Below are 14,608 nucleotides of genomic sequence, written 5' to 3'. Positions count from 1 at the left end.
ACATAAAGCCTCAGCTTCTTGAAAATGGCGGGCTCACATGTAGCAACGTAGCTTCACATACAAGGCTAAACTATTACAAAGAGTGCATTAAACGGCAGTGGCACTTCTAGAGGACAAACAAAAAAACATAACATTAACATCCTCTCCTTAACTTTGTTCATAGAAGATAATTCAGCTTCGACATTACCGAACACTTGGATTCTCGGCTTGGTGGCCATGTAGTCATCTTTTCACCAGGTCTCGGCACACAAAAATGTCTTTCTCTTCCGCTTTTCTCAGAATGCCACAATACATACACAAGAGGTTTTTTCTACTTCCTGAAATCTTTTGACCTCTCTGTAAAGCAGCACCACATGCTGGCAAAAACAAGAATTGCAACCAGTTGGCGAAACAAAATAAAACAGGGTTTACAAAATACAGTTCAGACATGTACCCATTTGTTCACCTGGTTACATTCTCCCCTGCTTAACCGTCATCGTCCTCGGTGACAAAGTAACTGTTTTTTACTTCTTTTAAAGCTTCTCTGAAAAACACAGAACCTAAGCTTGCAATAATCTGTGAAACCATTGATGAGTTTAGTTCTGGCTCCAACACTGACCTAGGTTCATGATGCGGGTTTGAGTGTTTCCCTGCATTCACTCTTTTACTCCTGCGTGGAGCAGGTATGGGAGCTTGTCTAACACAAGGAGGAGATACTGGTATCTCACCCGGTTGGTCAATATTGCATGTTTCATTGTCAACATGTTCAGTCTCCACCTGTTCGATGACAGGAGGTTCACGTTCTGAAATCAACTGAGTCTCTGCTCGCTTCTGAACACTTTCACCAATAGGACAGTGTTCTACACCTGAACAAGGAGTCAAGTCAAAAGAAACTTCTTCAATGACTATACCCCCATCATACTCATCACATGAGTCAGTGTGTGGTTCAGTAGTGTTCGTCTGTTTGATTACAGTGTTTTCAACGTGTCTCTGGGTTGTGTCTGGCAGATTAACACATGACCTGATGTCAACCCTATTAATCGTTTTTGTAGGTCCTCCCTCTACAGGTTGTACTGTGCAAGTTGTGCCTACCATGTCTATGAGTTGGTAAACAACTGGACTCCATGCATCCTGCATTTTGTTACGACCAGCTGGTCTGTGTCTCAGGTAAACATACTCTCCAACCTCAATTGAAGGACAGTACACTTTGGGACTTTGCCGAGCAATGCGTTTTGCTGCTTTCTGCTCTGCATACTCTTTTGCTTTTGCATGTGCCTCTTTGAGTCTTTGCTGGTGCACAGCAAGCCAATCAAGATTTTTATCATGATGACTTTAATTTGCAAGCAATGCATCAACAGGAAGATGTGGATCAACCCCATAGAGCAAGAAGTAAGGGGAATATCCTGTAGTCGCGTGTGGAGTAACATTATACGCGTAAACCAGCTCAGGTAAATGTTCAGGCCAACGCTTCTTTTTGTCAGGTGGAAGTGTGCGCAACAGTTCATGCAGAGTGCGGTTAAAACGCTCACACTGTGCATTCCCTGTCGGATGATGGGGTGTCGTACGCGTTTTTTTCACACCATACATTCTGCAAAGTTCAGCAATAACTTCTGATTCAAAGTTACGGCCCTGATCTGAGTGGAGACGTTCAGGTACACCGTACTTCATAAACCACTCCTTTAAGAGGACTTTAGCTGTGGTCTCTGCTTTTTGGTCACGTGTAGGAAACGCCTGAGTGAACTTTGTAAACACATCGGTAATGACTAGTACGTTCTCACGGCCGTCTGAAGCTGGTTCAAGGAGCGTGAAATCTACTGCCACAACTTCTAAGGGTCGTGTTGCCAAAAAGGATTTCATTGGAGGGTGAATCTTTGGGTTGGGCATTTTTGTGAGAATACAACGTTCGCAATTCTTGACCCATCGCTCAACATCTTTGTGCATCCCTACCCAGAATGCTCTCTGTCTCAACAACTGTAATGTCCTCTCTATTCCCTGATGTCCCATAGAGTCATGGACACTCCTCATGACAACTGGTTGTAAACAACCTGGAACAAGCAACTGAAAGTACTCTCCAACATGATCATCCCTCACCACTCTGTACACCAATCCATCACGCATCTTAATGTGCTTCCATTGTTTCAACAATGATTTAGCAGCAACAGGAAGATTCTTCCTTTCTTGTGAACTTGGTGGGCTGCCTTGATCCAAAAACTGTTTTAAAACACTAATCACTGGATCTTGACATTGAAATGTCCGCAGCTCTTCCTTGGAATAACCTGGAAGAGTTGGTGTAGCCTCTTTAGCATGTGACTCGAACTTTTCAGGTTCTGCAGCCCTGATCTGGTTTAGTTGACAACACTTGACCCCAGCTGTAACCAGCTCAGGCTCAAGGACAGTGCCTCTACAAATCAAATTGCAAATTGCAATGCAATCATCAAACTCCTCATCATCATTCACTACTAACTGTTGTTCATCCATCTCAAAGTGTTCATCTTGTTCAGACATGGTCAGATTTTTTATTTTATTTTTTTTTCAGTTTACTAAACAGTCAATAGAAGTGTAAATAGCAAAGGATAAATTGGTCGAAGTCCTGAGTCCACCGGATGCTCCTGGGCTGCTCCAAGACCGCTGCTGGGCGATGCTCTCTCCCGCCTGGAATGCGTTCTGGTCTGACGGTCACCTCAGCTGAAATCCCTCACAACCACGCCAGCACAGACTGTCCAGCAACGTCCTCCTCTGATCTCGAAACAGATCCCGCCACACAGATGCGATACCCAGGTCCACTCAGGTTTAGGCCACTTCTTCACCACTGCCGTATAACAAAGCTAACGCTGCACCGCCATATACGTGCCCGAACAGAGAGAAATAATTTTTTTTTTTTTTTTTTTAAAAACGAGACCCCACTCCTGGTACCAATATTTGAAGCCGGGAGTAATGCAGCACACGGAGCTTCAAATAAAATGGGTCCTTTATTGTTTTTTTTTTTTTATGAAAAAAGAACACTTTTCTCTCTTTCTGGGTTGCAAAGAAACAGATGTAAATGACCCGTGTTCTGTCAACATAAAGCCTCAGCTTCTTGAAAATGGCGGGCTCACATGTAGCAACGTAGCTTCACATACAAGGCTAAACTATTACAAAGAGTGCATTAAACGGCAGTGGCACTTCTAGAGGACAAACAAAAAAACATAACATTAACATCCTCTCCTTAACTTTGTTCATAGAAAATAATTCAGCTTCGACATTACCGAACACTTGGATTCTCGGCTTGGTGGCCATGTAGTCATCTTTTCACCAGGTCTCGGCACACAAAAATGTCTTTCTCTTCCGCTTTTCTCAGAATGCCACAATACATACACAAGAGGTTTTTTCTACTTCCTGAAATCTTTTGACCTCTCTGTAAAGCAGCACCACATGCTGGCAAAAACAAGAACGAAGAATGACGTTTAATGAACAGTTTCCTTCCTGTACCGTGTAAAGCTGCCATTTTGACCTTTTTACCAGCAACTTCTCAGAAACAAGCGGTTCTTCTCCTGTCTTCAGTGTCGAGGAATCATCTATTTGTCCAGGTAACATTTGATCTGTATGTCTAGAAGTTTCAGAGTTAGGAAAAACTGCAGAGTCATTCAGACTTTTAAGTTTTAAATGTCAGAGATGAACAGTGACTGCGGAAATGTTTAGGTTGTTAGCTTAGCAGCATCGGAGAGCAACTTCAATCATTTACTGGTGAGGAGAAAATACTCGAACATTTGATGATAAACAAAGTTAGTAGTTTTGTTTAACATGTGAAGTGGCGAAATATGTGAGTTTTTATTTGAGCTTTTAGGTTTTGTCCTTGCAACTTGTTTTAGCTAGCTATAACCGGAAGTTAGCTAATCAAGTTCAGATCAAAAACTAGCAACTCAAAGTAAAGTACCGAGTTTAAGGGAATATTGCTGCAGGTAATTAATATTTTCATATGCTATGTGCTTTGGCATTCATATTTTTCTCTTTATTGAAAAGTATATAATGATCTTGCTTGATTAATATATCATAGGTTTGGTCGTTTTTGGATTTAGCCTATATTTTGCTAACGCTAATAAAACATTTTAATACAGGATCGTACACACTCTTCATCGGTCTGGAAAAGATTTACGGTAAGTTGTTTTCAAGTCAGAGGGCTAAATAAATTGTGGTATTGAAAATGTGTTTTCTCAAATTGATTGTCTGAAAGATCTTGAAAGAAAAGGAAGATTGTTTTTTTCTGTCTATTCTTCCTCTGTTGCTTCTTTCTCGTTTTTTACTTTCTTGTGTCGTTATCTTCCTTTTCTTTCTGTAATATAGCCTACATATGAATTTATAAATACTCAGTTCATATTTCTGATTTTTATGCTAAAATCATTTGGGTAAATGTTGTTTGAACGATTACAATTTAGCTTTGCTACCCAAGGTAAACTCATTTTTAAATAGAAAGGCGTGCTGATGAATGAACAACCCTTCACAAAGAGAGCTAAGCGAGTATTAGGCAGTTTTTAAAAGTCCCAATCAGCTCCAGAAAAATCAAGCATGTGTTTGTTGGACCAAAATGACATTTTCTGCTGCTATCTTGCAAATTGGAGGTGAAAGATTAGCTGCTGAATGGAATGTAGGGAGTTTTCCCTCCATTCTATCAACAGGGATTCTTGAAAATCCAATTTGCTAAAAAATGTTAGTTGGAGTGATAGTCCTGTCCAACAATCAAATAAAAAAAAAAATCCACTCTTAAAACTAGTGTTTTATCATTTAGACTGTTATTCTGGCTCTTCAAATTCATAACACTAACACCAGTGTTGTTCAATTTCCTTCAGGCTCCTTGACAAACATGTCAGATCAAGAAATATTTAAATACAGTCCAAGAGGCGGTGGTGCAATGTTTAGGTCCCTAAAACCTGACTTTGAGCCAGGTTTGCACAATCATCCTCATGAAGTCCACTTGGCAGAGGATGCAGCAGTTCATGGCAGCACAGTAGGACTGAGGTAATGAGATGAGGCGTACATGTCTCTTTTGTTGCTTTGTAGAAGTGGAAATATTTATTGACGTCACATTTTAATTCTGGTACAGTTAATTGTTTGTTTTGCGATGTAGTATGTAAACATATTTTTGTTTCTTTCTTATCATCTAACCACAGTATTTTTTATCTTTGTTTTTCTTTTTTTTTTTTTACTATAGTTGAGTATTATTTTGATTGCTATTTATATATATTCATATACTTGGGATGTTAAATTACCACTTTGACTCTATTATGTTCTATGCACCATCCATTCAGCCATTGTCTATACTTGCTTATCCTTGCAAAGTTGTTGGGTAAAAGAACAAAAAAGTACTTGTACTAAAAAGGAGCAAAGTTGTTGCTGTTTTTTTATACAGCTAAAGTATGCTTGTCTTGACAGGTTTAAACAAGATTAGAAGTCTACTTAAAGTCTACCTTTTTATATCAAAATTATAAAATCAATGGAAATTTCCCTGAAAGTTTTAGGGAGTTCACAAAACAAAACATAAGGTTAAACATTTTGATTCTTTTTGCTTCGTAGAAATGATGCACTTGCAGCTGAAGACTCGAACCACAAACAGGAATCTGTTGTTAGTGAAGGTGACGACGGATCAAACGAGACATCTCCCATCCTCATCAGAAAAAATCTGCTTGATTCTGATGATTTGTTCATGGAAAATGAGGTATAAAAAAAAACAAATTGTAAAAAATCTGAGAAAAGCTTCCAGAGCAGCAAATGTCTAAATATATTTATATGTTTTATGTCGTTGAATTCACCTTTATTTGAGACAAAATTGGTCCATATCATTTAAAGAAAGAAGAAAACACAGACATGTAAACCTCAATCTGCATGTAGGCAAAATTTGTCACAATCTACATAGACACTAGTTAACCACATCCAATGTTTGGTGTGCCAGAAGAAAAGATAGAAACTCTAGCTTCTGATCCTAATTCATTTTAGCAATCACAGTAACTCCTTCTTAGGGCTAAAGAAAATGTCACACTGAATACCTTATTTAACCCACACACTTTGTGCTTGACAATTTTTTTAGGATGTTTGTGTCAAAATTTAAATGGTGTTTTGGACATCTTTTATTATCAAAATATTACCAGAAATAGAAAGCTATTGCTATTAAAAGCTGCTGCTAGTTTTATAGGCAGTTGATTTCTAAAGCTCTGTTAGAAGTGGAGTTCTGGGATAAAATGAATCTTATTTAAAATTAAAAGTGTGGTTAAAAAATAAAGTATGAAAACTCAAACATATAAAATCTGATCACTACTGTAGTATTATGTGCAATGATTGTATGGTGAAACTTTGTCTTTCTGTTTTTAACTTTGTAACTTCTAAAAGGTATAAAATTTTAATTTAAAGAGGAAGAAAATTGGCCAGAACAGAGAAAACATTAGAAATAAAATTCTATTTATCTTTTCTGAGGATATTGCAGTTGTTTTAAGTTAATCTTTAGTCACACACAGGAGAAGTTAATCTTCAGTATTTTAATATACATCACATATTGCCATTATTGACCAACTGAAGAGAAAGAAGGATAAAGGCCGAAGCTTTTTGCTTGGTTTCCTCGTTTCAGGATGACGATTTTGAAGATGCAGTCGTTTTCTCTCTCCGCGGTTTGTCTCCCACTGCAAGCACACTCTCAGATGAGGAGTTTCTAATGGACCAGCTCAAGGACCTCCAGACCACATATGAGAGTACTGGGACTGAAGGTGGAGTTCTGTCTGTGTAGAAGTGAAGTAATGAATGAAGTGTCAGTGTGGCCTGTTGTTCAGTCATCTGCAGCTTGTCTATAGAACTGCTGGCCTTTGTCTCTTTGTCCTAAAGGGAGTGAAGAACTGGACACTACTTTCAAAACGTAAACTTGACCACATTTTGAGTCCTTTTGTCTCACATCTCTGTTCTTGTCCAAAACATTTCCACTGATGCATTTTTTTTAAATAACGTATTTCAAATGCACTAACTGCAGTAAACAACAAATGTGTACATTAGTCTTACCTGTACAGTCAAAGTCCTATTCAGTGATAATGATGTCTGACAGTTTAGATCTTTGGTTTTTCTCATAGTTTGGCAAATGGAGTGGCACAAGAGTCACATGGCAGCTTTAAGCAGCGAGAAGTTTGACGTCCTCCTAAGAATGTATCCAGATTTTTACGGCTGTAAAAGTCACATGGCAGCATTCGTCCTGATAAGTGGTGAGCGTCCGGCACACTATGGATTTAATAATTAAAAATGTCTCGTTCATGGAATCGTTTAATTTCTCCACAGAGGTCGTGGATATAACAGGTCGTCCATGTCAGCAGTATAAGGTTGTGGCGATGGGAGCTGGGCGCTCGTGCTGCAGCGGCTGGCTGTGCTACAGCGGCATGATGGTCCACGACTGCCACGCCATAATCATCGCTAGAAGGGCTCTCCTGAGGTGCCAAATGCCCCTTTGGTCAATTAATAATATCTCATGCAAGTCTTTGGAGAGTTCATTGTTAAGTGTTGAACTGGTAGAGTGCTCAAGATGGAGACAGCCTTCACCTAATGTACCAAATCTAGACCTATCCTGTTAAGTAAAAGATTTATCCACTCTTCTATCATACATACAGGTAAAAGCCAGTAAATTAGAATATTTTGAAAAACTTGATTTATTACAGTAATTGCATTCAAAAGGTGTAACTTGTACATTATATTTATTCATTGCACACAGACTGATGCATTCAAATGTTTATTTCATTTAATTTTGATGATTTGAAGTGGCAAGAAATGAAAATCCAAAATTCCGTGTGTCACAAAATTAGGATATTACTTAAGGCTAATACAAAAAAGGGATTTTTTAGAAATGTTGGCCAACTGAAAAGTATGAAAATGAAAAATATGAGCATGTACAATACTCAATACTTGGTTGGAGCTCCTTTTGCCTCAATTACTGCATTAATGCGGCGTGGCATGGAGTCGATGAGTTTCTGGCACTGCTCAGGTGTTATGAGAGCCCAGGTTGCTCTGATAGTGGCCTTCAACTCTTCTGCGTTTTTGGGTCTGGCATTCTGCATCTTCCTTTTCACAATACCCCACAGATTTTCTATGGGGCTAAGGTCAGGGGAGTTGGCTGGCCAATTTAGAACAGAAATACCATGGTCCGTAAACCAGGCACGGGTAGATTTTGCGCTGTGTGCAGGCGCCAAGTCCTGTTGGAACCTGAAATCTCCATAGAGCAGGTCAGCAGCAGGAAGCATGAAGTGCTCTAAAACTTGCTGGTAGACTGCTGCGTTGACCCTGGATCTCAGGAAACAGAGTGGACCGACACCAGCAGATGACATGGCACCCCAAACCATCACTGATGGTGGAAACTTTACACTAGACTTCAGGCAACGTGGATCCTGTGCCTCTCCGGTCTTCCTCCAGGCTCTGGGACCTCGATTTCCAAAGGAAATGCAAAATTTGCTTTCGTCAGAAAACATGACTTTGGACCACTCAGCAGCAGTCCAGCTCTTTTTTTCCTTAGCCCAGGTGAGACGCTTTTCGCGCTGTTTCTTGGTCAACAGTGGCTTGACACGAGGTATGCGGCAGTTGAAACCCATGTCTTTCAAGCGTCTCTTGGTGGTGGATCTTGAAGCACTGACTCCAGCAGCTGTCCACTCCTTGTGAATCTCCCCCACATTTTTGAATGGGTTTTTTTTCACAATCTTGACTAGGGCGCAGTGATCCCTATCGCTTGTACACTTTTTCTGACCACAGTTTTTCCTTCCCTTTGCCTCTCTAGTAATGTGTTTGGACACAGAGCTCTGAGAACAGCCAGCCTCTTCAGCAATAACCTTTTGTGTCTTTCCCTCCTTGTGCAATGTGTCGATGGTCGCCTTTTGGACAGCTGTCAAATCTGAAGTCTTCCCCATGTTTGTGTAGGCTTCAGAACTGGACTGAGAGACCATTTAAAGCCCTTTGCAGGTGTTTTGAGTTAATCAGCTGATTAGTTTGTGGCACCAGGTGTCTTCAAAATTTAACCCTTACACAATATTCTAATTTTGTGACACACGGAATTTTGGATTTTCATGTGTTGCCACTTCAAATCATCAAAATTAAATGGAATAAACATTTGAATGCATCAGTCTGTGTGCAATGAATAAATATGATGTACAAGTTACACCTTTTGAATGCAATTACTGAAATAAATCAAGTTTTTCAAAATATTCTAATTTACTGGCTTTTACCTGTATGTCCTTCTATTACCTTTTTATTCATTTTTGCTTTCTATGATCCATTTACTTTTTTTTAGCTTTGTCATCCAGCCTGCCAGCTTTCTATCCTCCTGAAATGCATTTCTTTAATATTCAGAGTGAAGCTCAGACTGGCAGACTAGATCAAAGTGCTCACTTTGGTGCTGATAAGTGCATGTGATTCATTCAAGACACTGTTGTGAAGAAATATTTTTTCTGGCTTCTGTTCAGGTTTCTATATAAACAGCTTTTGCTGTTCTTTGAAGCCGATCCAACAGCCAAGCAGAGTTGTATTTTTGAGAGCAGCACTGACAGTCATCAGCTGCAGCTCAAACCCAAAATCAGCCTCCATCTCTACACCAACCGGTGCCCTGAGGGAGCCGCTAAGAACTTCTACTTCAAGTAAAGCTGACTATTCAGCATTCGTCTTTTTATTATTATTATTACTATTATTCTCTTAGAAATTTGACATATTGGAGATGAATACCTGACAATAAGCACTTGTGATTCAGAAAATCATTTGCTCTTGTTTAGAAGAGCCAATAAATGACTAATACTATGTAATTTGATGTTTAGGAGCTCGGGGAACAACTGTTGGACCAATTTAAAGCTACAGTACCACGCCAAGGGCCTGCTGGTACCAGTGGCTTACCTGGACCCGGGCCTGTGGGGTGCCAAAGTGTGCTGCGTCTCCGGAAGTGATAAATTATGTTGCTGGACCATCATTGGAGTTCAGGGCGCATTATTGAGCCACTTCATTCAGCCGCTTTACATCACCACCATAGTGCTAGGTAAAGTAATTCAATAGTCACTTTATATTTGATAGTTTTAAAACATGTGGTTTTATGCATTTTATTTGTATGTTTTGCATGTGAAGTTTTATGAAAACATGTTGCTGTTTGATGAGTTTAAAGGCTTTTATGAACTGACACATAAAGTATTTACAATCTTGAATTTTGCCACATTTTGTTACATTACAACCTCAAACTTCAGTTCATTTTATAGAATTTTGCAAAATTTGAATTAAACAAAGTTATATGCAAGGTAGAATATAGACATCAAATTCTTAATAAAGCCGCTTGATATAAGTTAAGATGACTTATGCATATATTAGATTAGTCGTCTTTCCATTTAAACCTGAACTGTTTTTGTTTAGGAGGTCAGACGATCTTTAATGAGGAAGTATCTGACATCACCAACAAGCGACTGGGTGACGGATGGGAAGGGATTCTGCCTCTGTCCTACAAGAAACAGGACATCCTCTTCCTGTCCGGCGACTACGTGGGCCCGGCGGAGACGTCCCAGATACATGACAACCTCAGCATCAACTGGTGTCTTGGAGATGAAGACATTGAAGTTCTGGACAGCAGCAAAGGCGGCGTTGTTGAAGGGTGATGTCGTCTTTTTGTGCTCACCATTAGATAAAAGAAATGTGAAATTATTATTAATGCCCTTCTGTCCTGTAGCTTTCCTTCCTTACCCACCTGAAGTTACTACCAGTTAATGGATGATGGCAGAAGGCTGTACTTGTTTAACTGGTCCTGGATGACCCGCGGCTCCTGCCATCTTTCCACTGACAGAACCGGATCGCCCACATTATTCTGCTGCTTGTCCAGCTTTTCTCCATTAGGCTGTACAGTTAACCTTGAGATGACACCAATAGGAAGCGTTAGCAAAACCTGGGAATCTCATATACTGCAAAATTACAAAATCTTACCACATAATTTTGGTGTAGTTTCTAGTGTAAAAATCTCTGTACAGTTGAAATAAGACTAAGCTAACTTGCTTAAATAAATAATTCATTAATATTGGTGAACAAGTTCTAGTCACATTGGCTGATAATTTCACTTATAACAAGACATTTTTCCCATATTACAAGTTCAATAATCTGACAATGGAAATAGCACTTTTTCATTAATATTAAGGAATTATTCACTTTAAAACAAAAAGCTCCTAAATCTTGCTTAAAAGTTATTTGTAAGTAAGCTCTTTTAATTTAAAGTGTACTAAGAATTTTGAACTACAAAGTAGATCAAAATTCTTGGTAAAATCTTGTCTTCTTTGCAGTAGATTATAATTTTTTATTTTTTTTTTAGAAGTAACGCATCAATCAATTTACCAGTGATGGAAATCTGTCAATTTGCTCTTTGTTTAGCAATTTTAATATTCCACCAAAGTCCAAACCACCTGAATTCACCAAAACTGATTAATTCTAGGTGCTGTTGAATGACCTTCATATTTGTGTATGTTCTGTTGTGTATAAATGTTTAAAAAATTATAAAGTATCTGAAATTAAAGCCTTAAAATGGCATCTTCACTCATTATGTTCTGTGACTCGAGGCGGTTAAAGCTACTATTAACAAGCTGCTATTGCTTGCTAGCTCGCTAGATTTTTTGCGTCTTCCATAGATAAGTGTAAATTTATCTGCTGGCTGATGTTCATCTTTGCTGATGGCTCACTTCTGTTGCCAACCCATACAAAGCTTGATGCTTCCTGTGCAGAAAAGTTTGGCACTGATTGGGTTAAGGCTTTAGAGAGCCATATGCCATGTGGAAAGCACAAAACTGCTGCCAAGAGCTGCAGAAAACCCCCAGACATTTTACAGTTTGTCTCCTAAAAAAAATTATTTGTTTTGTACATGTCTGTTGTGATACAAGTTTTACATTTTATTCATAATGGTTTTAAAAACTCTTAAAATACAGTTGGTGAAACCCCATCTAATAATAAATAAATTAAATATTTTGTTTTTTGAATTTAGCCACTATACATATGTAGGGACCTGCCTCACTATTTGTGTTTTTTTTGTATGTTTACATTTAATTATTGACTGACAGAGTTTTGACAAATGAGTTAATGTATTAGGAGCCTTTTGGACCAAAAGTAGCTCAACAGGCCTCAAAAGAAAACTGAATTTAATCCAGTAAAATCCAGATGGAAAGCAGTTGATTGTTTTTTGGGTTTTTTTAACTTCGGCATGAATTATGAATTCTTGTATGGACACTTTGGAATATATATATTTTTCTATAGTTGCATAAAACTTTAGATTTAAACATTTAACAATGTGAATAAAAATATCAATGTGAACATTCTAAATGTAATAAAATAGCTAATAAAAATTATACATTTATAAAAAAAAATAATCGCAATCATTAGAAAAAAATAAGTAAAAATGCATTGTAATAAAAGTATTCAATACCTTCTAATTTCTAAGTTATTGGTTCTATAATAACCAATAACTTTATAGAAAATAAGATTGTTGGCCTGCCGTAGTCTGCTAAAATCAGTTTGTTCTATTATATGGCTGAGGTGTCTTATTCTTTTCTACGTTTAAAAAAAGTCACAATAGTCTCCTCGTAGGGTTCCACTTCATTTCTTCCAACCACAGTAAGGGCTGCCTGCAGGAAACCTTCTCTTTTCTTATTCAGCTGGAGAAACGCCACACGGCGCGTTAATACTGTAAAAGTATTTCAACACCCCGATGTGCTGGAGCAGAGGCATTTTTCTTTTAAATGGAGGTTGAAGACATTAAGAATTGTGCCCTAAATGTGACACTGCATTTAATGCAGTTATGATTGTAGTTTTTAGGCAAAATCAAGCTACCATTTTATCACTCTGTCCTCTCCTCCACCAGCATTAGAACAAGCTTATTACTGCTCTGTTAATACCTGACTGGAAATATTAATATTTCTTGTGGTCTTATTTGTTTCCTAGTTCTCCTTCTGTGAATGGGCCCAGCTTCACCAGCAGACTTTGCAAGAGAGCCCTCTACAGTTATTTCCAGCGAGTTGCACTGCTGGGTGGGCACAGCTACCTGGTGGAGCTGCCCACCTACCACAGTGTCAAGGTGAGTGGACTGCATTCATATTTTGTGCTGCTATTCTGATGACATTAAAAGTGACAATAAGAATTATTTATTTATACTGGAACTTGACGTCCTTAACTGAGATTGCGTTTTTTGATCATTTTACGGCCGTAAAATAAATAAATTGTGCTTTATCTTGTGTAGTTTTAGTCAATAGGAAGTAGAGAGTTCCTCTTTAATGAAAACTTGATTCTGTTCAAGCACAATAGCCGAAAATCTTCAATTAAGAATGGAGTGAATGACTTTAATGGTTTGATAATTCACTTGATGTCTTTAGGAAATAAGGAAAGTTTAAAAGTGAGGGCAGAAAAGCACAACACTGCAAACTTGTACTATTATTCCATAAATGTATTTAGGATTCATATGCTTTTCATATGATTCCCAGCTGGTATTTACAACACCACTAAATGTTTTGTGTTGGATTTTTTCCACAGATGGAAGCTTCCATCTACCAGACGGTGAAAGATCTGATCAAGCAGCGCTTCCTGAGCAACCAGGCCGGGCCCTGGAATTCAAAAAAGCTCGTGGATTGCTTCAGCGCTTAAACACTTCTCTACAAACGGTTAACGTGGAAGTTTATTGAAGCTCATCCTGAGATTGGAGTTATTGTTCTTTTAGTGATTTTATTTGCATGTTAATTTGACAAGTAATTGTTTGGTTTGGTTGTTTGGCACAGGAGCTTTCAGTTTGTGTAGGTGTTTATGGAAAATAAACAAGAGCCAACTGTTTGCAGGAGAAATCAGTTTGCTTGATTTGTGGGTGGAAATGCTTTGCTTAAGGGCTCAGATTTAAAGTGGGGAAGATTTTCTCTGCCATGTCAGGAATGAAACATTATTCCTCTGTAGATCTGCAGGAAAAGCTGACAGGATGACAAAGATGTTCAATCATTTACTTTCAGTTTTGAATATTCAAATATTTTGAATGTTGTAATTGTAAAAACAGTTCAATCATAACAAAATTCAGCTGCAGCTCAGTTGATTAGAGAATCATTGAAGCATTTATTCTAAAATAAAAGAATGTAAATTAAAATATTTCAATGTGTTTGCATAAAATCAGTTAAATGCTTAACAGGAGTTTTTGCTCTCTGAAAACTGTTGGTATAAAGTTCCGTTTATACACCGTCGTCGTCTTGCATGAAATGCTGCATTGATGCAGTGTGACTGCTGAGGTGTTACAGAAGCCCAGATTGGTTGCTGCTCTGGTGTCTGAAATTCCTCTCGACTCATCAGGCTCTGTGGTTTAGGTCCGGGTGAGTTTGCTGTCAGTCAAGCTCAGTGATATCACGGTCATTGAAGCAGATATCGGTACTTTTGACTGTAAGCAGCATCCAAGTTCTCCTGGGAAATGAAATGTCTACAGAAAATTGGTCAGCAGTGGAAATCTGGAAATATTCTAAATGTTTTCTGGTAAATTCATTGCTGTGCTCTGACTTTTTCCATCGAATTCTTTTCCTTCCACTCAACTTTCCAGCAAACTGCGTTAATGCAGCGTTCTGTGAGCGGCCAGTTTTTTGTGGAGGGCTTTGGTGACAAACTTCCAGTCAACTCTCAA

The 14,608-nt window shown here is 38.5% G+C and overlaps 1 protein-coding gene across 2 annotated transcripts; it reads left to right on the top strand.

Moving 5' to 3' along the window:
* The first annotated feature begins 3,413 nt into the window (after positions 1-3,413).
* Positions 3,414-13,791, top strand: adad2 (adenosine deaminase domain containing 2). 2 transcript variants are annotated; one of them, XM_028030400.1, is made up of 12 exons: positions 3,414-3,545; positions 4,074-4,112; positions 4,803-4,971; positions 5,527-5,668; positions 6,572-6,707; positions 7,062-7,190; positions 7,264-7,414; positions 9,426-9,596; positions 9,771-9,985; positions 10,351-10,585; positions 12,907-13,039; positions 13,492-13,791. In XM_028030400.1, the coding sequence occupies exons 3-12, from the start codon at positions 4,817-4,819 to the stop codon at positions 13,600-13,602; spliced, it is 1,578 nt and encodes a 525-aa protein (XP_027886201.1). In that variant the 5' UTR covers positions 3,414-3,545; positions 4,074-4,112; positions 4,803-4,816; the 3' UTR covers positions 13,603-13,791. The 2 variants fall into 2 exon arrangements, with proteins under 2 accessions (XP_027886201.1, XP_027886202.1); XM_028030401.1 differs by lacking the exon at positions 3,414-3,545 and adding an exon at positions 3,558-3,702.
* Positions 13,792-14,608: the final 817 nt, after the last annotated feature.

The sequence above is a fragment of the Xiphophorus couchianus genome, chromosome 11 (genome assembly GCF_001444195.1).
Source record: "Xiphophorus couchianus chromosome 11, X_couchianus-1.0, whole genome shotgun sequence".
In the NCBI taxonomy this organism is placed as follows: Eukaryota; Metazoa; Chordata; class Actinopteri; order Cyprinodontiformes; family Poeciliidae; genus Xiphophorus; species Xiphophorus couchianus.
Note: the sequence above shows the minus strand (reverse complement) of the source record. Positions and strands in the feature narration are given on the sequence as shown.

What these genes read in the sequence shown, in the direction of transcription:
- adad2 (XM_028030400.1), top strand. Translation starts at nt 4,817, where the DNA reads ATGTCAGATCAAGAAATATTTAAATACAGTCCAAGAGGCGGTGGTGCA. An exon ending in ATTTGTTCATGGAAAATGAG is followed by an intron (nt 5,669 to 6,571) that starts GTATAAAAAAAA and finishes TCCTCGTTTCAG; the next exon opens with GATGACGATTTTGAAGATGC. An exon ending in GCTAGAAGGGCTCTCCTGAG is followed by an intron (nt 7,415 to 9,425) that starts GTGCCAAATGCC and finishes GCTTCTGTTCAG; the next exon opens with GTTTCTATATAAACAGCTTT.